This window comes from Pararge aegeria, chromosome 8 (genome assembly GCF_905163445.1).
Source record: "Pararge aegeria chromosome 8, ilParAegt1.1, whole genome shotgun sequence".
Lineage (NCBI taxonomy): Eukaryota > Metazoa > Arthropoda > Insecta > Lepidoptera > Nymphalidae > Pararge > Pararge aegeria.
Genome location: NC_053187.1, coordinates 5,356,747 through 5,383,107, shown reverse-complemented (window position 1 = coordinate 5,383,107; position 26,361 = coordinate 5,356,747). Strand labels below are relative to the sequence as shown.

The following is a 26,361-nucleotide window of genomic DNA, read 5'->3' as shown; positions in this document are numbered from 1 at the left end:
ACTTTATACTTTGTTCAGGGTTGAATAACTCTTCAGTGGATATACCTAAACTCAATTAAAATAAATCTAATTAACTCAGTCTCGCAAATTGCGTCACGTGCTAAATCCATCTTTGTCCTATTCTATTACTACTATAGTACGTGCTTGCAATTTTGGCTCCGCACCATTTGTATTGTGTAAATTTTATTCCAATCGCGAAGGATTTGACATTAGTTCTCGAACAAAGTTTGCGAAGAGCGTAGGAGATAAATCACAACCGAACCTTAGTACTTAGTGTGGACTTTATTGGCTGAAAGTTAACTTCTATTAGTAAATAATCGAATCAGCGCCATCTCGTTACAATACTGGGGAACTGTATTTTCAATAGATGGCGCTCTTTCGGTACTATATAAATAGTAGTTACTACACACAATCGAATAAGTAAATGTAAGTAAAAAATCTTATTATTAAATTTTCATGACGTCACCTAGCCTGTTACACGTACGCATGACAAGCAAATTTTATTAATAACTAAAAAAAATTAACTTTGAAAACGCAAGTACGCACGGCCGGACATACAGACTGCTTAAATCGTTCACATTTATATTGGTTATCGTTGGCATTCATCTGTTCTCCCTTGAGAGAGACGGTAATAGAGCATAGTACCAACGCACTACTAGAATAGGGGGACCGACGACGGTTTAGGGTGCTCTCTAAGTCAAGGGTGTCCGCCAGTATCCTAACTCTAGGTTGCTAGATTTTCTGTAACAGAAAATCCTATATTTGTAAACAATTTCACCTGGAGCTTAAACACTGGGCCTCATGATTCATAGCTGAACATGTTTACTATAAAACCAATAAGGAATTTAAGAAAAATACTTAAAAATCACACTTAAACAATAACCTGAGAGGGCTATTGAGATAAAATATTTGAAATAAATTTCATATCCTAAAGAATTCCTCGCATACTTACATATTGAAAGGAATTCTTCTCGACTAATGGGAATTCGACTCCGAAGTTATGTTCGAAAATAGAAAAATACAAAAAAACCGCAGAAAGGCCTTATAAATAAAATCGTAAAAAAAGACGAGAAAAATTAAGTTACGCAAGAATCCTTTAAGTGCTCTACGAAGCCTCTACGATCGCTTTGCCGCTACGATTTATCCAAAGCGTAGGCCGTAGAGGCTTCGTGAAAATGATAAAGTGATCGGTTCATTTTCAATTTAATTAGATGATATTTTGTCTGCCTTGTACAATCCCACTGACAAAGACCTGCCGCCAAGCGGTTTAGCGTTCTGGTACGATGTCGCATCGAAACAGGGATATGGGTTAGATATATAATATGGGTTTAATACGCACCAACACACTCAACAAGGCGTCGCTAAAGCGCGCCATTCGCGCCCATTACGTCATAGCTAAGAGAACGGATCTGTTGTTGAACTCCGACTGAACTTACAAGGATTGCCATGTTGTGTATTTGTTACATTAACATTATTTAGTACTAGCGTACCCAGCCCGCTTCGTCGGGCTAGATTTTGCTTTATTTTCTTTAAACAATAAACTTACATCATTAAATTTTTAATTTAAGTCTCATAATATATTAAATCATTTATTTCTCTCCGTATTCATTCTCTTCTATTCTCGGGTGAAGATCATTTTCTACAACCATGTACACCCAACAATAGAATATCATCATAGTAAATAAAAGCTGTATTTGACATTTTGACAGTTCAAAAATAGGAGTGCTCCGATCGTCACCAAACTTTACAGGATTACTTGCCAGGTCAATCCGGAGATTCCCTTAAAGTTTCATTGAAATCGGTCCAGCCGTTTCGGAGCCTATACGGAACATACCCACACACTTTCTCTTTTATGTGTATAGATAGATAGAAGTATTAACAATACTTATTCGGCTGCAGATATATTTATTAATTTCTTCTTACACCACAACACTACCAACTAGCTTAGCAGCTCAATGAAGACTGATTCCCTCTATTTTAAGAAACCAAAATGAAATTTTAAAAGAGTATTCATTTTGATTAATCACATTATTTTATCATAATTACCGGAAGTCAAAATTGAGCTACTAAGGATTTAAAAATATGAAAATCGTTAAACATCTCTTTGAAAATCTACAAGTTAAATTAAACATATTTTTACGGAAGTTTGAACAATATTTATAATTTTAAACTAATTTTTTAACAATCAGTACTTTTATTTTATACAACTTACGTAATGTTTCAAAAGTTTCAATAAAATTAACATCTTATTTTAATAAAAGCTAACAGAAGATAGAAGATATAGGTATATAGAACACTGTATAATGTAAGTAGGTATATGCATCCAAATATTAATATAATCAAATTTGTTTTTTATTGTTCAAGTTTTATTTTAACAAACATTGCAACATGACATCTTCCATCCTCATAGAAACTTAAAATGCAAGTTTTAAGTTGACAATAAATAAATAAATAAATATTGCTGTGATATCCCCCTAACAACTAACAGGTTAGCCCGTTACCATCTTAGACTGCATTATCATTTACCACAAGGTCATATTGCACTCAAGGGCTAATTTGAAGTGGAATAAAAAACATTTATCGGATCATTTATAAATACCGAGATGCATCACACAATATGCCATTTGGCATATTAAGTACTCTGTTTTCGCTAAGCATTATTTTGAATTTTCTTTCTTGTGTTAGGCTTCTAATATTAAACGATTATTTGAACATGCTTAAACAAATGGTTTTTTCTTACCCGTCTTATTATGTAAGCCATTGGGTATTATGTTAGATGTAAACAATGTTTTAATTCACTTTTAGTTTAAAGTAAATCAATAAATAAACAAAAATAAAGGCATATACTAATTTCGGCACCGACGGTAGGAGAGTCGTTGATTAAAGCGCTCAGGCGGAAAATCGGTTCTGAAATTTTTTATATGCATTTTATTTTTATAAAAATTGACAATTCCTCCAATTGTAGGTAAAAACTCTAATAAATATTATAAAAATATAAAAAGACATTATAAAAAATATTATTATATAAGATAATTATGAATATTTGTTTTAATTATGTTTTAATATTTTTAAAACGTAGTTAACACTAAGAAGTTATGAAAAGATTGTTCACAATAATACTCTCATCATATACGTACATATATTAAAATAAGTTATAAGGACAACCTTAACAACTATATTTACTCAAATACCAGGTATAAATAGGACTTTTTGAACAAATGTAAATTCAAACGTTGATGAAATCTCCAATTACCTACAGATAACACTAAAACAGATTATCTGAGTATTTTGTTATATTAGTTCTAGTCGGTAAAATTTAATTTTAGCTCGCGAGTTCTATTGTATTCTAGGCTGAATACACCCACGTCGTCTGTTCTTCAAACACCGCAACATAAATAATATGTTATGAAAATTATTCTGAGTGGGTACAGCTTTTTATGACAAGCTCTACTGTACACTTTACGTGCTTTTCCCCTCGAATTCATTCGGTTTTTTTTAATCCCGCTGAATTACAAATATGCTACAAAAACCTTCTTGTAGATAAATAATATTTTGATGAAAAGAAAAACGTTTTTTATGTTAATTTATTATTTGACGACCGATTTGAGCAGCGACCCTGCTTTCTGAATCCAAGGCCGTGGGTTCGATTCCGAAAATCGAAAAATGTTTGTGTGATGTATTTCAGAGTCTGGGTATTTATCTGTTTATTTTATAAGTATTATGTGTTTATTATTCATAAATATATTCATCGGTCATCTTAGTTGCCACAACACAAGCTACGCTTACTTTGGGGCTAGATAGCGATATGTGTATTACCCTAGTTTATATATTGAATTCTAGTTCGTCTACAAAAAGCTTTTTGTTAAAAGTTGCGGACAAGTATCAGGCCTGCCGCATCTCAAATAGGGAAAGCGTCAGGAGAATGCTGGATTTCACCTTTCTAATAATAGCTATTTAATATATGTTTTTTTTACCATGTGTTCTTTTGTTTCAGATTCACAAGGAATCCGCTACTTCACAAGTGTCAGTTCAGTGATCAGTGAAATAATAAAAAGCAATAATGATAGACGATAATTGACCTAAACCAGTTTTTTTTCTTATAAATCAATACAAATAAAAACCTTTAAAAATGAAGATAGCCCAACGAAATTGTTGAGAGCCGAAAGCTCTAAAAACCTCGCACGAATTTTCAATGCTAAATTACAGACTGGTCTCAACGCATTTTTTGAAGCAGCCGTAAATCTATACAGAGACTTTCATATAGACTGTTTGTGCCGTGCCAGTATGTGCCGGGATCGTGATATGTCGATACAACCAAGCGGCATCATCAAATAAGCTAAGCCCTTTCCAGTGTAGAGTTTTCCGCCAAAACGGCGCGCGTTTGCGCCACACTGTTTCCTTTCGTTTCATTCAATTTGTTTTATATAAAAGGTTAAGCAACAATCCGGGTATTATTCTCGGTTACGATTCGTAGGACGGGTCTCGGGAGGTTCGGGACCCAGTAGTACCCTGGCCAATCGGAGCCGGCACAACATTTCCAGATTCTTGGACTCTTTAGTGGAAGCTGCGCGATATTGCATTGTAAGTATTCAGTTTAATGCAACCCCTCTTTTATTTAAATAATCCAAGATAACAATCTTGATATGAAAAACAAAATGACGCCGATTCTATAACACAAAAATCTCTAAATTAGACTAAATTGGCAAGACTTTGAGAAATTTAATACAAATACAAAAGGATAATTATATTGTGTTACAGTAAATTTATAATGTGGGTAAATAATTAAACTTTAGATAACGATAAATTAATATTTGTCAGATATTTTATTAAATTGATAAGGAATTTTACAAATTTGATTAAAAACCAATGTTCATGACATGGAGTTGGTGGGTATTTTCCTACATGGACTCGAACGATGCAAAGATTAGACCTCCTTCTTAGTCGTTTATCAATTGTCAAACATATGTCAATTTAGTGTAAAGATTTGTGTTAAAATAATCGAAGCCATTGTCAAGTGGTAGTGTCACTTCAATGTTTATATTCTTTAACAACGAACGGCCACTGATGGCAAGGTAGACACTTCCTATATAATGTGACTGGGTTACGTTGCACTCTATATATATAAGATATTTAAGTACGCTGCTCTATAGAGGTAACAAAAAATAATCTGAAGTCGGCGTACTTATTTTAGCACCAGCGCGTGATCTTAGCTTATAATCTAAATAAATATAAAATACGATTTCGGAATGCAGTATCCACGAGTATAGCTAACCGAAATTATAGAACCACAGACTTATCTGGCAAGTTAACCAGGATTGGATCTAATTTTTACTGCATATCAATCTTTCAGCACAGTACAACAACGTTGGTTAGTGTATCGTGCGGACACACATAAATGCCCACAGACAGGGGCATATAAAACGGTTTCAATATTTGATTGGGATAATTATTTCTCAATTTATAAGTCAATGGCCCTAAAACATCTCGACCATGACCACGTATTACAAACCCATTGTTTAAGGCATTGAGTAATATTATACTAGATATGAACTAGAGTAGACTGCTTGGAATAAAAACCATGCGACATAGAGGATATAATCCAACAACGAATTATTTTATTCGCGAGTTATTTGTATTCTTTGAGTAGGTATACACGAAAGCACCTTGAGATTAATTTATGCCTAGTAATTTTTCTTGACACAGCAATCGTCAGGGACACATTCAATACATCGGTAACTTGTAGGTCTTGTAACCTAGTCAACCAAGCGTAGTGCGATACTTTGATTTGCGATGACGTCTCTATAGTACGTAGTACCTTATTACTCTAAGATTTGGTTGATTATCAGCAAACTGAGATACTCACTATTATAAAGTATTTTTTGCAGTAGGTACAAGACTTTAAAATAAAAAGTAGAATACTACTTTTAGTTTCTTAGTCATTTAATAAAACTTATTATTAATAACTGGTCCCTTACGGCGGATAGTTTAAACTTGCGCTACTTAAAATTAAGCAACCCTTATTTTCTGAATTTAAAGACTAAAACGTACTTTTCATAACTTTTTCAACAGCCGTACAGTATTAAAATATTAATATATAGATACAATTTCTTACACTAAATTAATAGAGACTTCCCAAATAAAATTATAAAAACACAAAACTAACTTATTTAAATAAGTAAATATATTAGCCAGCTTGGAATATTGGAAAGAACCTAAAAGTGCTCAAATTGCAACTCTTACCAAACAAATCAACTTAACAAATCTTAGCAAAATTGCTAACATGACGCCATTATTGTGCGAAATCAGAGTATTTTTTTTAAATCGGCCTAAACGCAATTCGGGACTAGCATCATAAAAATATGCTGGTAGTATAGTCTGTGGAGAAAGAGTCCAAAGAGGATATAAACTTTTTCGCAAACATTTCAAGAACCGCAAGGAACCCGATGGGTGTGGTAAACTAGTGGTAAATGACAGAATTAGCTTAGATAATTAAAACGTTATAAATATCTCGTTTCAATACTCCAATGAACGTCAAGTATCGAAAACAATTATTTTCAGAGACACGTAACGGCCGATCTATTTTGGATATTAGAAAATTTCGTTTCTTTAAAATCCGAAGCGAACATGGTTCTCATGGGACACCTGCTGGACCAGCAGGTAATTGTTAACAATACTAGGCAATGGGGTTTTTTAATAGACAGTCAATAATTTGTAGTTTATTTGTAACATTTACCAAAGAGTTTTTTCTGTACCATTGTTATTTATAGCTTTATATACGCTTCGCAAGTAAAATGAGGTTACTAAAAGGCTTTAGTTTTTAATCGCGAAACCTACTTTAGATATTCGTCGGTATGAATAATGCGCCGATTAATTCAATGTGTTTGTGGCGTGTAGGGAATATTCGGCGATAGATGACGGTATTACGAATAGAATTTGTAGAACTTTCAGTAGCCTTGCTTAACTTTAGGTCGTGTAAAATACGTGAGAGAGCTTAATATATATTATGTTAAGATCAATTTAGATAGGCCACAATATTAGAGGTTTCGCTTTAGTCCGACATTACACTTTTACATTGAAACTTTAGCGCTATCTAAACCCATTTAAACCACACATGCCAATCTCAGTCAACACAAACCATCGCTACCATATACCATGAAAATTCAAAGGTAGGGTTGCCAACTATCTCGGTAGTTAGTGGTGTTTGGTTTTGTACCATTTTTTTCCATTAGTTAAAGAGTTGTTATTATTTGATTATTTACATACTACTTTGGCTTTTCTTTTTTAAATAAATTATGGCGGTCATGGTAATGAACGTAAAAAAATCAAACTAAAGGAAAAGTACCTTCTGAAAATAATTGATAAACGTTTTTATGTTATTAATTTCAAGGTACTTTATTTGATTATTTTGATTTCAATAAATACAAATATGTATTTTTTATATATTCGGGGATGTTTTCATTAAATAATGAAATTGTTTTAAGCTAAAGAATCTATATACCAAAGCGGTGGGCCCCTAGACCGCCAGCTCATTAATTTGTAAAAAAAAGGTCGCTGTCATTTTAATTTCAAGCAAAAAGAAATTTTAAGAACAAATAAAAGACGTTCTGCCCCGTATCCTAAAGTTTTTCTGATATATAATTAACTACTTAGTAGTCACACCGTAAATTTTGTATGGACAAGTGGTAAATTTTTAGCAACTGAAAAGTTACTAAATATGGTAGGTTAGACAGTTTAAGTTGTTGGACCACCCGCTTTGATATGTAATCATCGTTTAAATAAAAATATTTATTTCATTATTTGAAGTAATCATTTTATTTTCATGATTGGCAACCCTATACCAAGGCTATCAAGCACAGCCAAGCCTTAGTATAAAATTTGTACTTTCCTAATCGAAGATCTGTTTCTACTATCGATACTATGTAATCTTACAGTAAAATATAATTTTCACACCTCGTTTATAGGTCTTATACATCTAAACTTCTGTATTAAATGCTCTTGACAAAATAGGAAAACAGGCATACAAAATTAGCTACTCAAAGATAATTAAAATGGGGTCCATTTTGCTTTGATATTACAGCGTTTCGATACTCCGTAAAGACTACGATTGCGAGCGCATAAGATCATAATCGTAGGAGATTGGAATCGAATTTTTTTTCTTGTATCAAAAGACTGTAATCGCAGAGTAAATTGAAACGTACTGGCTTTGGTTTAAAGCTCATATTCAACTACAATTGTTCAGGCAGCTCTCTGAGCCGAGCTGGCAAGATTGGCAGACCTAAAAAGTATTGCATAATTTTCAAATTTGACGTCCGCGTTATAACGTTTCAATACTCGAAAACGACTCCACAATCGCAAGCTTAATTTTTTTATAAAAAGCGTTCAGTACCCCTACTATAACATCTATAGCGTAGAGTCGTTTTCGAGTATCGAAACAATGCAGTGACAGAGTAAATTATAACTTTTCATCTTTGTTTTAAAACTTATATACGTCCACTCTTCTTCAGGCAGCTCTCTGGGCAGAATTGCCAGATTAAGCGACCCAAAAAAGTATTTCATAAGGTCTACTTTACTTTGAGGTCATAACGTTTAGATACTCGACAAGGGCGTGAAAATTTTATACGAAGCACACAGTACTAAGGGTTAGTATAAGATTAATGTGCATTTAATATTGGAGTCATCTTCGAGTATCGAAATATTGTAACGTCGAAGTAAAATTTACCTTATGATATTTACTCATTCTAGTGACATAAACCAATAATCCTGTTTTCTTTTTACAAGAGCGCTTGCATTAAAACTGCTTGATGTGCTGCAGAGCGCTAAATTGTGGACGAATTTGAGCATAAAACCACGTCCCAAGGTGATAAATACCATTTTACTCTGTCGTTACAGAGTATCGATAGTCGAAGCCGACCTTCTATTCGGTACGTACAAATGTTACACTAAGTACACTAATACATTCGCGTCCACATGTTAGGGTTACGGGCACGATTCCGAGTGCTCGAGCCAGCGTCGGGTTGTAATATCTGGACTCGGGTGGCGTGCGCAGTGCTGCGAGCGGAGCGAGGGTGAGAAAGAGAGGGAAGATATGGCGGCGCCCGAGGGCGAGCGGGAGGCGCGCAAGAGGCGTGAGCGCAGGGACTCCGGTTGCGCACACGAGCGTAAGGAGCGCAGACCTCACAGCGAAGAGCGTCCGCCGCCGCCCCCGCCCCCGCCTCCGCTACACGACTATAATCGACTTGAGGTTTGTTATTTTAGCTTTCTAGGCTAGGCTAAGACAGGATTCTAGTTCGCAATAGAGGAGTCGTTTTAGCATAAACTAAGCATAAGGTCCTAATGCTATTCGTTTTAGAGTAGCAAATCTTGAACTTCTGATTTTTGTTTTGCAAACACAATGTCAATAGCCCGAGCTAAAGAACTATTGGCAAATTTCTTTAATGCAAATAAGATCTACTTTACTCCGATGTTCAAATATTTCCATACTCGAAAACGAGTCCTACGATTGCGAGTGAGCAAATCTTGTACTAAGGCTACTGTTACTCTAGGCTAATGTCTCGGATTCAATCCCCGACGAAGGCAATTTGGGAACACCAAAATTTTAGAATTTGCTCTGGTTTGGCCTAGCTTCGGCCGTTACTAGTTACGATCCATCCGAAAAAGATATGCCGCCAAGCGATTAAGCGTTTTTGTACAATGCCGCGTAAAAACCGCCCAATGCCCGACTAGGGGCTTGGGTTTAATATGACTGCCATTCCCCTAAAAGGTTAGCCTTCTCCACCTTAGGACTGCATCATTAATTACTACCGCCAGGTGAGATTGCATTCGAGAGGTAACTTGTATAAAAACCGCTGTTTCAATTGTTTGTGGTATTTATCTACAAGTTGTTTCTACGTTCTAAAACCCTTAGACAGTAGACCTGTGATGTTTTTTTTTAAATTTTTTGAGGTCTATTATAAAGGTTGTATTAATTGTTCATTTGTTCGCAGTCGGAACGAAGAGCGGAGCGTTTATCTCGCGCGCGTCGACCCCAACACGTCGCGAAAAGACGCCGCGCAACCGCGCGTCTGCCCCGTCAGCCCAAAGAGAACGACTGTGCGCACACCGACGACACACGCAGTGGCACACCGCCGCACTTCGAGTATGTCGTGCAACAAAAACCTGAAAGTAAGTAAACTTTATAAAATGGTTGGTTTTATATTGCCGCCAGGTCCGAGCCGCACAGACGTCAAGCGCCCTGATGGCCTGACACTCGTCCCTTGGCAAAACACCAAATGCCTGTTTTGGGACGCCACGTACGTCAATACGTTAGCGCCCAGCCATATCGACCGAACCGCGAGGGTAGCCGGCGCCATTGCAGAGTTGGCCGCCACCAAAAAAAAAAAAAAAACAAAAAAAAGAGAAATTTATCTTTCATATAGATGCGGTTTTTATTAAATGATAATAACTACTAGTAAACTTAAAACTAAAACTGCGTAGGTTTTAGATGCATCATCGTCATCATCAATTTAACTAATTGACGTCCACAGGTCTAGGTATAGGTCTTTTGTAGGAAGTTCCACAATCCACGGTCCTGGGCCGCTTGCCTCCAGCGGCTCCCAGCGACACGCCTGATATCGTCTGCCCACCTCGTTGGGGGCCGATCTACGCTGCGTTTACCGGTGCGGGATCGCCATTTCAGCATCTTAAGACCCTCGGTCCATCGGTTCTCCGAGCAATGTGCCCTGCCCATTGCCACTAGAGCTTTGCGACTTGCTGAGCTATATCGGTAACTAGTTCTTCTACGGATCTCCTCATCTCTGATTTGATCACGTAGAGATTCTCCTAGCATAGCTCTCTCCATCGCCCCCTTAGTGACTCTGAGCCTTCTTTTAAGGCTCATATATTTCCATGCATGTTAGAGACAAATTAATAAAAGTACTGATTGTGCGACAGTATGTGAAGAGACGGAGCGTTCGAGTGTAGAGGCCAGCGCCAGACAGGAAGAAGCGGAGCGAGAGCGTCGCGGCGAGCGCAATGAACCACCACGTCGTACGATGCCGAGCCCAGACCGGCGCCTTGAGAAGATCAACAAGAAGGTAAAAAGAAATTTGTTTCTTTGACCACATCGAGCCATTACCGCTGACTAAGTGTACGCTTTATCTGGTGGAAGGCTGCCACGCTACCTACAAAGACTTACAAAATGATTAAGCGTTACAGTACAATGTCGTGTAGAAACCAATTAGGGTTATGGATTTAGTACAACTGTCATACGGGGGGACTGACAGTTGTACTAAATCTACCATCTTTGACTACATAATAATTTACAAGATTTTAGTCAAGGACTTATAAGTATAAATATAAAAAAGGCTGTTTTCGTAATGAAACAAACTTCATATATTCTCACTCAATTCATAAGAGCACATGATTAGATATTGCTAGCTATTTGACAATTACGCAAAGATTAAATCACAAGAGACCGCAGATGTTTATCAGAGCAGAATAATCAGAGTGTTTATCAGAAACCATAACGAACAATAACTAACTTACTACTTCCTGTATGGGAATCGCGGCGCGGCTCGTACCTACCATAGGCGAGCGAGCCGATCGGAACACAAGTTTTACAGGACAGGGTTAATTACAATAGTTTTACATAGATAAATGTGCTATTAAAACTACTAAAACTACATGTTAACAAGAAAAACAACTAAATGTTAATAATTTATTTAGTTTTCGTCGGTTACACTAAGTCGGCGGTAAAGACTCCATGTATTCCTTTCTTTTATTAAGCTCAGTGGCCCCATATCCAGAAGACTCCTAATAATATCAACATACACTGCCTAGTGTGAAAATTTGTAGCTAAGTCTACGCAAAGATTAAATCGATCCGAAGGAAGTCCGCAGAAACTGAATCAGTATGGGGTTTAACACACTTATATACTAATACAATACAGTTCATACACTTATAAATTAAACAGATACTATACTGCAACAGAAAGTAAATGTTACCAAATGTGTTATTAGGTGTTATAGAAATAATCAGTACCTAATATCGCAGTGTGGCAAATTTGGCGTCAGTAAATCTGGCAACATCGGCTCTTCCTGTAAAAGCAAGTTGTCTGTGGCACATACGTATTTTTATGGTTAACGTATCAGGAAACACATTCAAAAACAGAATCGAATGTAACAGATTCGAATTTGTAACAGATATAATTATAATTGTGTCACCTTTGTGTGTAAGACTGTTTTGAAGTTTCCTCTACGTCTACTTTTGAATCGAAAATAAAACTACAAATACAAAGATGACTCCCAGCTCTAAATCATCATCGTCATCATCATCATATGATGGAGCTCTGCAGGTCTTGTTTAAGTCTTGTATCTTACATTTCTTTATCTTATGCACCTAGATAGGAATTGACCTTTGTAGGGCAAACCGCATGACGATGTATTCCTTTGTCCTCACATGAATTATCTTGACATAAAAAATTGAAACATTAGTGTTCAACTGGATATGTGGTCGCTAATTCGGCTAAACCATTGCACCGATCTTGACAAAATATGCCACATGGAAAGGGGGAAAAAACGTTGATTAGTTATTACAGTATTCATGAAAATGATGAACTTTTTCATATTCGAACATGAGGTTCGGATTATAGGCATTTTTTCTCAACTACCGTTGGAAAGCACTAAATTTCCTCCCCGCGGAAGTTAACCGGTCAACCAGAACAGCCAATCACAATTCACTATTTTTTTTTTATTAAATAGATCAGGGCTTCCCAGATAGGGCGCCGCGGCGGCGCCCCGGGGCGTCGTAGAAAGACGTGAACCACGAGGCGGTCGTTCTGTACAAAAAAAAAACTTATTTACAACGATTTCATGGCCTGTCCCACGCTTTGGAAAGCACTAAGCTCAGCCATCACATTGATGAAGGGGTTTTATTTTTCTTCATTATTCATAAAAACTTATTATTTATATTTAAAATATAATTAAGTGGATGTTTTTTTTTGTGCCTTTTTACCTTACTATCCAGAACCTATCTATTTCAAATAGCGTTAAAAGTCCCGAGTTTAAAAAGGTTGGGAACCTCTGATATAGATTAGTTTTGTATAAACATATAGATACCTATAAGTCTATACAATTACAATTTTTTATGGTATAATTGGTGTCTTAACGTTTTATTAACTCATGTTGTAGACTGAAATAATTGGAAACAACAAAAGTTATGTGAAATAACAATTATTAAATGCTTTTATATGCAAACAACCATTTTTAAGCTTAATAAGGAAGAACAGAAGCTTTTGCCCTTTAAACCATTGTTAAAAGTTTTAAAGTTGTATAATGTAAAAGAAACTCGTAAAAGAAGTACCTAACCGAGCAACAAATATAATGCTATTAAAAATAAAAGCAAATCTTTAACAGAAACGTTTAAAATAAACCAACCAATTAATGTGTTAAGTGGCGCAGATGACAAAAAAGTAATTTCTTCGTAGGAAATATTTTTTATTACCATATTCCTCTACCTCATAATAAATATGTAAAGTAGAATTTTACATTGAAAAATCCACGCAAACCCTCGAAACTATGTCAAATAATATTTTTTGGTCGGAAAAATAACGTGAAATTTAAAAAGCCAAAACGTAAAAAACGCAGCTTAGCGGCTATTTAAATAAAGCATGAATAAGGTATAGAATGTTAAGTGTTAAATGTCGAAAAACGCAATAAATTTCAAAGAAAATTTCAACAATTTTTTTAACTATCATTGTCATTGGTGCTCAATGTTAAAAGAGCACCAGGCACACAATCGAGTTAATTTTGGATTGACGACTTTACAGTACGATTTACCAAAATTCAACAAGCCGTATTGTCGTAAAGACGTTCAATACAAGATCCAGCCGTATTTACTTAACGACAAAAATGCGACGTAGGTTATTCATACTACGTAGTAGTTCAAGAGTATCGCAAGAGATGGCACTGTTTTTTTATGGGTTGAATTTATATCTATTCATTTATATCGACACATTCCAGTTCGATATTTAGTATTAAAAAGATAATTGTTATTCCTGATTCTAGGCTGTGTCAGATATATACAGTTACATAATACCTTGTCAAAGACGTAGGTATATGACGAGATTGGAGTTCAAGATTTTCAATTAAAGATAGTCATTGGTGTCAATTCTGTTGTATATAAGTTGTTGCGACCCTTTCACAATGTTTCCCGTGATAAAGGATAAAGCATACTTTTCAATCAATAAATAGTTTAGAGTTATATGAACAACAGAATCAGCATTCTTCATGGCAATGGCATGGTCAAGGACATTGTCTTGCCCTTGACATTGTGGCAACAAGTGGGTTGTGGCAAGAAACCGATAATGTAAGAACATATCTAGTATCCAAATGGTAACGCAGGTAAATACATAATTTATCTTTACCTGTTAAGTAAATAAGTTTATGTAATACATTGTAGAAGATATAATGATTGTTAAATTTTACAATGTTTATATTGGAAATGAACAACAGTTTGAAATCGGCTAACTCAATAGAAGAATTCTAAAATATTTACATATTCTAGTGACCGCTTCGAATCTTCAAAAGAAAAGCTCTACTCCCGATTCTAGGTTAGTATGTACTTATCGGTTAGAGAGTGTTAAATAATTTATTTTTAAGTTATTCTCAAAGGCTTATGCAGAGATTAAGTATCTCAGTTTTCGATGAAAGAGTCTTACCGTTGCCCTTCTGCCATTTGCGTGTGTGGTTAATCGATGATGTAAGGAAGTATCGAGTTTCCTAAAGGTAGTGCAGATACTACCGATTACATAAATTTTCTCTACATGTTCTTAAGTTTCTGTAGTAGGTAAAGTTGGAAAAGTGCAACTGAGTTTCTTGCCGCCTTATTTCCTGTTAAATCTGCCTTTCGAACCAGTGGTGAGAAATTTTGACGTTTAAAAAGTGTAAATAAAAAAAACCTGATTTTCGAAAGTTTTTAAAATTAATAAATTTCACCAAATTCATGGGGCATAATCCGACCAGTTTGTGAAAAATTGCGCACAGTAACTAAACTAGATTGAAATTGTTAAAATAAACCTCACTTTCATTTCTTGTAATTTTGTTTTTTTGGAGTAAAACATAATGAAAAAGTTCAAATCAAGAAATACTTACACTCAATTTTATTTATGTACAGCTTGGTTATAGTTTTTATACTACGGTGTCAAGTGAGCAAACCGATTTTATTATTATTTAAAAATGTTGATTACGAAAATTATAGTTTAAAATTGTGACTTTGTTAATTCATAAGGATTAATAAAGCTTCCAGTTTCGGGTTGATAAACGTGGAAAAAAAATAATACAGTGCAACCATTATTTTATTCCAGATCAGTGGCCTAAAGAAAAACATCGCTAAATACGAAAGTGATTTCGAAGCCCAAAATGGCCACCCAATAACTCAAGGCGATCGTATGACAGAAGTTCAATTAATTCACATGTACGAAGCCCTCAGACGCTTGCAAGCAGAAAAGCGCTGCATTAAAGCGGACCCCGTGGAATATGCGCTGAAAGTTCAAGCGGCGAAATTACAGAAAGAAAAAGACGATAAGTTGGATGCAGCGCTGAATAGCGATAAACCGATGACTGAAGTTGTGAAGGATATTGAAGAGGTTGATATTTTTAAAACAAAATAAAGCTTTTTTTTATTAATTGATCAATGAAGGTTCAATAGGATCCTTAAAAACTAAAGTTTCTGTAAGGATAGCTAGTGCACAAATAATATGTATTGTGCAACCAAGAAATAAAAAAATAAAAGAATTATTTAATTAAAAATCAAATTGGATGCAGTATTTTAACCGGATTTTAAAACAGACCCCAATATCCCTATAATAATTAATAAAAAAAAATTGATATGTAGCAGTTATACCTATATCTAATTTTATTATAAAGAAGAGATTTAATTGTTTGTATGTTTGCTTAATAGATAGACACAAAAACGACTGAACCGATAATAAAACTTTTTGGCCTATAGAATGCTATATTCATAGCAAGTCAAATAGGATATATTTCATGTCAGCACTAGTAAGGCAATCATTAATTTTTTATAAAGTACTGACCGCAACTTCTTTACAATTTGTATTTTTTTTGAATAGGGTGGGAACCGTTATCTTTTCCGGGATAAAAATGGATGGATATAGGATGCAATCTCAATGCAATATTTTGCCAAGGTCGGTTAAGCTTGGAGCAATGCATAAGTATTTAATGCATTTTTTTAATCCCCTCTTCTAAAAATGGGTATAAAATTCCACCTCCAGTATGCAAGCTATATGTAGCCACAGTGTGTAGCTACAATATGTGCTAAAAATCATCAAGATTGGTTTGTTGAGCCGAAAATATGACATACAAAGAAATAAACAAACATATACACTTTACATATATTATATTAGTATGGATTGATCTAGTTTGGCAAAGCGAAGTTCCATTTTAGGCTGCGAATTATATTAAACAGCTTTGCTGTATTGCTCGCGACTTTATCCGCGTTTGTTTTAGTTTTGTTTAACTTCCGATTATTTTACTAACTGAAAAGTATCATGTCACATTTCGTTATAGCTGTTAAGCCGTTACAAAAGTTGGCTTTTTAAAGAAACGGTGACGGTTTCTGGTGCTGGATGAAGAGTATTCACCGTCCATTCTCAGGATACCAGCTTGATTTCTGCACCGAATTTCATGACGAACGTTGCAGCAGTTTATACCAATTATATGGCCGCCGTTAATGAGATACTACTATACTGTTATAAATAATTAACAAAGCGGCATTAAATTATATTTTCGAAAATTTTTTTCGATGACGATATTTTTTCATACAAAATAAATTTAAAATTATCATATAAAAGCGGGGGATAAATAATCTGAACTGATTAAATAACCATTAACATAAATTCATTGAATTAAAAAAAAAGCGTATAAAAATATTGAGTCGGCAAACGTAAATGATTGAAATTCAGAGCGACCCCGATTTTTGGAGCATGGCTCCAGATCGCTCTGAATTTGGGGTAGTAAATAGAGGCCGTTTTCAAAATCTATTAGCTCACTTACTTTTTTAGTAGGTAAGCTTTAATACATTTAGATTAGTTCGTTTAAATACTACCAAATTTTATAACAATTGAAAAAAAAAAGCAAAAAGATATTACTGTCAATATGGCAAATAAAAATGACGGCATGTAAGAGCGTAATGCCGTTTGTCGTGACGGCATACGAGATGATTTTACTTCTTTTCACATAAAAAATCACGACCTCCCGGCGCAGTAATAGGTGCTGTGGTCTTATAAGTGGGAGGCCCCTGGTTTCTGCTTTTTCTCTGGTCTGGTCTGGTCTGGTGGAAGGCTGCAGCCATGGCTAGTTACCTCCCTACCAAAATAGACCTGCCGCTAAGCGATTTAGCTTTCCGAAGTAGAAACCGATTGGGAGTATGGTTTTAATATAACTTCCAAACTCCTAACAGGTTAGCCCGCTACCATCTCATACATAACCACAAGCCACGAAGTAAAAATGTAGTCAAGGGCTAACTTGTAGTGGAATCAAAAAAAAATATTTTCTATCTCACCGAAGTATGTTTTACCAGTGGGTGGACGGTTGCCGCCAAGCGTCGGGTCGCGCAAGCATTCCGGAAGCTAACTGGACACCAGCACAGTTGGCTGCAGAGAAGTCTTGCGTACAGCGAGCGCTGCTAAGACTTGAAGCGGCCCGAGGGAGGCCACCAGCACATTCCGCCGAACGCGGAGCAGCAAGGCATCTATATGAGCGATACCGAGCTGTAAAACGTGCATTGGCCACCTATAGATCTGACGTCGTAAGTAATCCTCGATGATTACTAATGTGTAGTGGCACAGTGATTTTTTTTATCATCGAACAACTTTGATCAAACCAATCTACAGTTACTCACTTTAAACAATAATCAAAACAAGCGAAGTACACTAAAGTAGTCGTAAAAAATTAAAACATTAATTTCTGCATTTAGAATTTGGAAGCAACCGTACAATATTTTTTTCTGTTGCTTGAACCGACCGCAATGGTATATGGCGCCGCACCGCATCGCTCTCGACATAGGATGCTTCTTATAACCAAATTATTAATTCAATTTATAATTTAATTTTCTTATTTTTTTAAGATAGAATTATAGACATTAGACTAATTAACTGGGTCACTGTTGTACGACAAAAAAAAGTCACCGTGTATAGGCGATTTTTAGAACATTTTTTTAGTGAGTAGTGAGAACGTCTTATGTGCTATTAAAAAAACACATTTTTCATCATTTTAGCCTGCTAACGAAAAATAACTATACAAGGTCATTTGGAAGGGGGAGTACCTACTAGGAACGTTGCAAAATGTAGCTCCAAAAATGATAATAACTAAAACTAACCTAACTAGATTTACTGACTTGTGCGCGTTAGAATGAAACCAAAAAACCAGATTAAGGTCCGACATAAGCGCTAAATTTCATAAAAAAAAACATGTGACAGCCATATTACTGTTACATACTCTGTTTACATTGAGAGTAGAATAAAATAGAAAACATTTAAAGCAGTTAATGTGTTGGCTGTCACCGCGTATTTTTTTATGAAACAATGAACTATGTGTTCTTATTATTATTATCAATTATCATGAATACTGTAACACTTACACCCCAAAAACACAGTACGTACCTAACCTTACCAACTATCCTTGTATAGATGCTGTAAACTGATATTTTAAATATTCTCTAGCAATACTCTAGATTCGAATTAGATAGTAATTAGTTGTAGAGATTTTTGTGATAGAGCTTGTCGGGGGAAAAACTATAGCAATGCTTATTTCTGCCGCCAGCATAACTGTGTTCCGGTCTGAATGGTTCGGTTTCAGCAGTGGCGTGCATAGAGGGTATGCACAGGGTATGCAGATGATATAAAATGAAGAAAATCCCCAGTACGTGTTATAAATACTTAAGCTTTCATAACTCGTGCAATGCCTATACGTAAGTTTTTTATAACTCTTACTGGAGTTTTACTTCCCTCTATGCACGCCACTGGGTTTCAGGTGTAATTACTGGCACCTGAGACTATTACGCTGCACCTCAGATTGATGGAGGGCGGTACTTTCCTTTCCTTTTCCTTGTTCCTTGCATGTTCTGTGAAGTTTTACTCTATTTGCCAATAGGCAAGGTTTGTTCACTCAGCTCGGGCTATCAGCTTCGGCCGTCACTTATGTGTATTAAAAAAAGAGGTATCAAAAGAAATGCCAATGTAGAAGATATATATGACACTATGTTGGTTAATCTTCAACTGTCATAAGGAATTTATCATCATCATTATAATCAACCTATTACCACCCTATAGCCCACAACTGGGCACGGTTCTCCCCTCAGAACGTCACACGCCTTTGAGAGCGTTATGGAGAACAGGTTGTTTGTAAGTGATATTCGAATTGCTTAAATTAAAAACGCACATAACTCCAAAAAGTTAGAGGTGTGCGTCGGGATTGAACTCGGTCTTCCGAAAGGACGGCCGGAGCCGTAACCACTAGGCTATCACCGCTTCAACCACTTTAGACGCTGACCTCTATTAATACCACTGGAAAATTTTAAAAATTCAAAATTCAAAATTTCTTTATTCATGTAGGCCTATCACAGGCACTTATGAAGCGTTCATACATACATGTTTACATAATTGTAAGGGGATGGTGATAACTTCGTTTGCCAACTTAAACTTGAAGCTACGAGAGTTCCAAAAGCGCCCTGGTCTAAGAAGAGCCTACAACAAACTTAGCCGGGTAGTTTTTTTTTTGTTATCACCATCTCACAGTAAATTAATTTTAAGCTATGAAGTTAGAGAGAGGCTGCTGTACCTTAGTTTTTTGTTTACGATCGGTTGACGCCATTTTGGCGCGGTAAATGTGACGCTTTAATACGAGTGTCCACGGAACTAAAATTAAAAAGACTAAAACCCTATATTCCTAGTTCCAGAGGCACTCGTATGACACAAGTAGCGCTTCAAATAAATAAAATTTAAACTGCCAATGCATCATAATTACCTTCTTAATACATACAGGTAATCGGTGGTCCCAACGGCGAACTGGCGACAATACACGAGCACGAAGCAATGCTGTTCAACACCAGCGTGGACAGCTCCAGCGATTCACAGGAGAAGCCTTCTGACTCTTCACAGGTAACAATTCAAATATAATCGAGGTGTCCACATTGTTGTAAGTGTAACATCACAAAGTAAAGCAAAGTATCAAAGACCCAGGTATCCCAGGTCATAATTTAAATGTAATCAAATTGACGGCCGATTGGCGACGTTTGCAGCGACCCTGCTTTCTGAGCCCAATGCCGTGGGTTAGATTCCCACTACTGGAAAATGTTTGTGTGATGAGCATGAATGTTTTTCAGTGTCTGGGTGTTTATATGTATATTCTAAGTATTTATGTATATCATAAAAATATTCATCAGGCATCTTAGTACCCATAACACAAGCTACGCTTACTTTGGGGCAAGATGGTGGTGTGTGTATTGTCGTTGTATATTTATTTATTTATTTTAATTCATCTAGAAATCCAAGATAGACATCTTTTAGTAAAGTTAAGTTATATCCAAGATATCAAAGATATCCCACTTAATAAAACTTATGTACCTAAACCCGATATCCAATGTTTTAAAAATTCCAGATATTCCAGAAAACAAAAAAAAATTAATCTCTAGGGATCTAAGTTATTATGAAAAGTTGAATAATATCCAAGATAGCAAAGATACAAAATATCCTAAACATGCATTTGATATGCATTACAAATAGTTTAGAAATGGTAGCATTTATGTTACTATTAATATGCCTTAATAATCCAGAGGTTCGCTCAGCACGGCTAGAATGCGCAGGAGATAATTAACTCCCCGGAGAAATGATAAAAATGTATCTTTCCCACAGTTTTATCGAATCTCGTGGCACTGTGCAATTGTGCGCACAAATGAAAATAATATTTTAATAATATATGTGTAATAATAAACGGGAATAAACTTATATTCCAAGTTCCCGTGCTTTAGAGGATACTTTAATTATATCCCTGTCGGGGGATATAATCGGGGTATATAATTTTTGTCTCCTGACTGTGCTAGCCCTGCTCGTGGGGATAATAACACTAAGATCTTGTGTTTTCATTACCCTCGCACACCAATATGACTATGGATATAATATAAGGATTTTACAAAAGAGAAAATTTTTTTTAGGAAACTATAGAAACTCCTCTCCAATCGCCTCCCACACGCGAAGGTTTGGAGGAGATGCCGTCGTCTACCTCATCAGCGAAATCAGCCACCACCAGCGAGGAAGTCGAGCCTTCCAATGAAAGCCTGCACTGCTTGGGGCTGGACGACCTCACTCGAGCACTCTCTGAAGCTAAACTGCTTAAATGTGTGAGTTTTAACTTTTTTTTTTTCTTTGCGATTCTCATTCTCGTCATCTTTACCTTAGATCTACTTTTACCTAAGTTTAAACAATATATAAAAACACGTTTAACCAATCGTGGTTACTACACGATTGATGAATTCCTTAGCGACAAGGCTGCTTGGAAGCAGGCCACCCCGCTCTCATCTCTCACTAAACACAAAAATTCTAAAGACTGTTGAACCATAAAATGATTTTGGAAAAGAGCAATCGGCTCTTCTCAGTGGAATCTGCCTTCCGAACCGGTGGTAGAGTCACTGCAAAGAGACTGACTTTGACGTTTCAAAGTGGTTATAAACTAGGCCTGATTTTAAATAAATTAATTAATTCAGTTATTTAACATATTTATTATAAGCATTCACGAAAGCCTTAACGTATTCTCAGTACAGCTTGTACGATATTTGCATCATGTAAGTATTAGTAGGGCTTTTTGTGACAGAACTCGTCAGGGGAAGTACTATCACCATGCATATTTCTGCAGCAGCATTGTTGCAATACTGTGTTCCGGTCTAAAGGGCGTGGTTGCCGGAGTAATACAGCCACATGTGGCTTAGCCGACCAACACTGCGTTTTCCTGTGCCCGCACAGGAAAACGCAGTGTTGGTCGCCATTCCAACATCTTGGAACCCCAACGTCCATCGGTTCTCCGAGGTGGACAGACGACATCAAACGAGTCGCTGGGAGCCGCTCGAAGCAAGCGGCCCAGGACAATGGATTTTGGAACTCTCTACAAAAGACCTATGTCCAGCAGTGGACTTGAATCGGTTGAAGTGATGATGATGATGATGATGTGGCTTAGCACGTTCCTTTTCATGCCTTGCCTTACCTCTATTGATAGGCAATTGTGTTCCATATACTATCAGGTAGGCTATATGCTTGGGCCTTCCATTATACCAAGAAAGAAAATCCTTAGTTACCGCTGTCTATCGATCTCTACCAAGACACTAATGACGTGAAAAGGCTGAACTGTAAGCATGTGTGTGTTTGAAGTACCACTATGCTTATTTCTGCTACAGAGCAGCCTTTCTGCGGCCGAGCAGCATTTCTGTGTTCCGGTCGGAAGAGCATGGAGTTTCCGGTGTTATTACAGGCATATGAGGTTTGAAACCTACGCGTCAGATTGATTGACACATTTTCCCATCAGATGGGCCATCAGCTTGGTCCGTCTATCAATAGTCTAAAACTTTGTAGTACTTGAATAATAAAGTATCTCATTACATTTACAGGTACTGAGGCGCAGTATCAAAGAATACGAAGTGAACTTCGAGCTGCAGAACAGTAGGAAGGCTCAGCGAGACGACAAGATGGGCCGCGAAGATGAGTACAAGCGATACAAAACCGTGAAAGCAAGAATTAAACTCATCAATGCCCTCATCAACAAACAAAAGTCCAAGGCTTAAACGACCAAATATTTTGTGCTTACGCTGAGAACGTTATTCATATAAATTAAATTTAACGGTTAGTAATATAAATAAAGAGAGTAAGAGATTTTCATTTATATAAATAATAGTTACACTCATAACATAATTATAAATTTTTTCATAATGTAGAAATTAATATAATATATTATAATAAGTAATTTTATTATATTTCGAAATTCAGTTCGATTTTGCTGTTAACTAACTAGGAACGATAATTCGAACTGGCATGTCGTTAAATTAAAAACTTTATTTAATAATATTACTGATAGGTACCTAAGAGTGACGTAAATTATCCTGTACCTACTTGTAAAGAAGACTTAAAATAGATTCTACGATATACTTCAAATTGATCAAATAACGTAAAAACCCAACACAAACGAATCAAGATTTTCAATAATAGAAAAAACTTACTTAATTTCGAAAGACTCCAAACTGGCTCCAGTTAAATTAAATTAATGTATTGATATGTCCATCCGGCCCTTACATTACTTAATGATTACTTTTAAATATATATCAATGATGCCTACTACGATCATTTTTAAAGTAAAATAAAAATCTCTGTTGCATCTTACTAATTTCAGCAATAAATAAAAAATAATTATCTAGTCGTTAGAATAAAACTTGACGGTTTACGACCGTTTTTAATTTTTAAAATCTTACTGTGATCCTCATTGAATTTTATTCATTCTATGTAAAGCAGTTAGAAGATACACGTAATGAAAGATGATATTATATTCGGACAGGTACTCCATTTACCTGTGTCTTACCCATATAATTTCCCACATAAATGTGTCCAAAATTTTGAATTTGTATTCAAATCTAAGCAGGACACATATCATTCAGCCAGAGCAAGTCAAGGTAATTTGCTAAGTTTCCACAACGTTAATAAGGTTCAAATAGATGGTTCTCGTTTCTTCTATTGCAGCGACGCGAGTCAGCCAATATTTGGAGCACTATCTTGACATAAATATCTATGTTTGCAACACACATCTTGCAAACATTTAAAATATACAAATTTTCGTTCCCAATAGGTGTTATAATGTTACACTTAAAATAAAATCATTTCTTCCCAGGGCTATGACTATTGTATAGAGTCCGAACTGTCTCGTAAAAAGTGCACTGGTGGTCGATTTGCGCAGTGATTTTATTAAATAGAATCTGTAGTGTTAATTTAGTTAAAATAACTTTAAAATTCGGTAGGTATATTATAGATACAAACATTATGTCAAACACAGTAGAGTTACTAAGCTCTTTAATGTGACATTTCAGAATCGCCCAAAAGCCTTTCGACTGCCAGCGCCCTTTCTACACGACACCTGCAGTAGCTACTTTTCTCAGAGAGAAAATGTAAATTTAAAATATGTCTAGTCGTAAGTAAAATAACCTGTGATTTATTATTATTATCTTAATGATTCTTGTACGACAAGACGTTACATATGCCTATTAATAATATATGTATTGTGTATTCTATTTTAATTATATTTCAAATAATAATTATTATTAAAGCGGCGACTTTATTTAAATCTTATAACGACTACTCAGAAGATATGGATTTTATGAACATTATATTAAAGCTCAAATTTGCCATCAATTCTCCAGCTGGGGCTTTTCACAGAACTTATGTAAAAAAAAAAACAGTAGAGGTTTTTCGACTATAAAAAGAGCAGCATTAGGTCCATTTTACTTTGGCGGTACAGAATTTGATATGCTTAAGACTTCTCGATTGCGAGCGAGCGAATCTTGTACTGAAGCCTCAGAGTTGATTTCATGGAAACTGTATTTGCGAAGCGTCTGGTAACTTACTTCAGTTGACCTGATCGCGCTGACTATACTTCAGTTTAGCGAAAAAAAAAAAAAGGATTATAAAGCTACCTACCTAATTAATTAAATAATACATTTAATACAGTTAACTAAACTGGTGTTTATAATTAATGTATTAATTATAAACAACAGTTTAGTAAACTGAATACATTTTAATTAACGCCTAAAGATATATCACAATGGATAAATTAAAATGGTCTGCCGTTTTAAGATGATAAAAAGTTTACCATTATTATTTGTTTTAAATTTGAATGCTATAATTAAAATTTGGTCTCAATTTCGCGAGTATAATATGTAGACCAATTAACAAGGTGAATGCATACTGCGATTATTTTGAGTGAAAACTTTACAAGGGACAATCAAATCTGTTTTTATGTAAATATTAGCTTTGCCCTTTAGAATTGGGTCACAAAAATGTGAGAGTAATAATAATTAACAAAAAAACTTGTATTTTCCGGAATAAAATGTAGACGATGTGCATTTAGACTGTAACTTTATGCTACGAATTTTAGCAATATAGGCTCAGTTTATGGAAGGTGTGAAGGAGTTACAAACTGAACATCTTTAACGTTTATAACATTAGTAAGAATATAGGAATAAAAAAGAAAAGTTAAGAAATTGGTATTGTATTCAGAACTGTTTTTTCATTGCTTAGATAAAAAACAGAAAAAACAGTCACCCGATTAACAGACAAAAACTCTCAAGAATTCGAATTGCTTCCTCAGTTAATACCAAAATATTTGGCGATTTTAAAATCGGCGTATAGATTTATCTTACGTACAGTTATTTCACCAAATAACTCGCCGAACCTGCAACTCATTTATGATGTTCAGATTTTCATATTTGTGCTTTTTGATTTCGTCGCAAAGCTAAGAATATAGCGCAAGTGAAATTACCCTAAAGTTTCGAGATACAAAAAACTCCTAACCAAAACTTATTAATTATGCAAAACTCAAATAGGTAATAAATCAATCAATATTGCTAGGCAAAGCCTTAGTTTTTAACTTCATATACAAGTTAATCTTGCGGTTTTTATTTATGATTAGAGGGCTGTTTGATGTTAGTACCTACCTCCTAATAACTTTGTTATTATCATCGTCATCATCATCATATGAACCGATAGATGTCCACTGCTGGACATAGGTCTTTTGTAGGGAGTTCCAAACTCCACGGTTCTGTACCGCTTGGATCAAGCGTCTAGCTGCCATTCCAGCACCTTGGGACCCCAACGTCCATCCTTTCTCCGAACTATGTGCCCGGCCCAATGCGACTTCAGCTTCGCGACTCGATGAGCTATGTCGGTAACTCTGGTTCTTCTACGAATCTCCACATTTCTGATTTGATCGCGTAGAGATACTTCGAGCTCTCTCCATCGCCCGCTGAGTGACTCTGAGCCTTCATATGAGGCCCATAGTTATCGAGCATGTTTCAGAACTATCATCATGATGGTCATGATCCTATTATACTTGTTCGATATTGCTAGTTAAGCGACGATTTGACAAACTAAATCGGCAAACGTGATATTTACAATATAGGTACGGTGTGAATGCGCCTTTAAGAGGAAAAATTACATGGAAATTATTGTAAACATTCGCAAATGACTTCCACGGATAATGATTAAAACCGATCCCCGTAATCGTCCATATTATTATTACTCACTGTATAAACATTTAGAATAACATTTCGAGAGTGACTTCA

General features: G+C 35.6%; 1 protein-coding gene across 4 annotated transcripts; it reads left to right on the top strand.

Annotated features, from left to right (window-relative positions):
- Positions 1-4,441: 4,441 nt before the first annotated feature.
- LOC120625778 (protein FAM13A-like) lies at positions 4,442-25,921 on the top strand. Of its 4 annotated transcripts, XM_039892981.1 has the most exons (11): positions 4,442-4,581; positions 6,559-6,657; positions 8,975-9,241; positions 9,984-10,161; positions 10,930-11,072; positions 15,341-15,622; positions 17,575-17,802; positions 20,036-20,152; positions 21,205-21,390; positions 22,648-22,879; positions 24,112-25,921. In XM_039892981.1, the coding sequence occupies exons 2-10, from the start codon at positions 6,625-6,627 to the stop codon at positions 22,819-22,821; spliced, it is 1,608 nt and encodes a 535-aa protein (XP_039748915.1). In that variant the 5' UTR covers positions 4,442-4,581; positions 6,559-6,624; the 3' UTR covers positions 22,822-22,879; positions 24,112-25,921. The 4 variants fall into 4 exon arrangements, with proteins under 4 accessions (XP_039748915.1, XP_039748916.1, XP_039748913.1 ...); XM_039892982.1 differs by lacking the exon at positions 6,559-6,657; XM_039892979.1 differs by lacking the exon at positions 6,559-6,657 and having other exon boundaries at positions 4,524-4,581; positions 9,047-9,241.
- Positions 25,922-26,361: the final 440 nt, after the last annotated feature.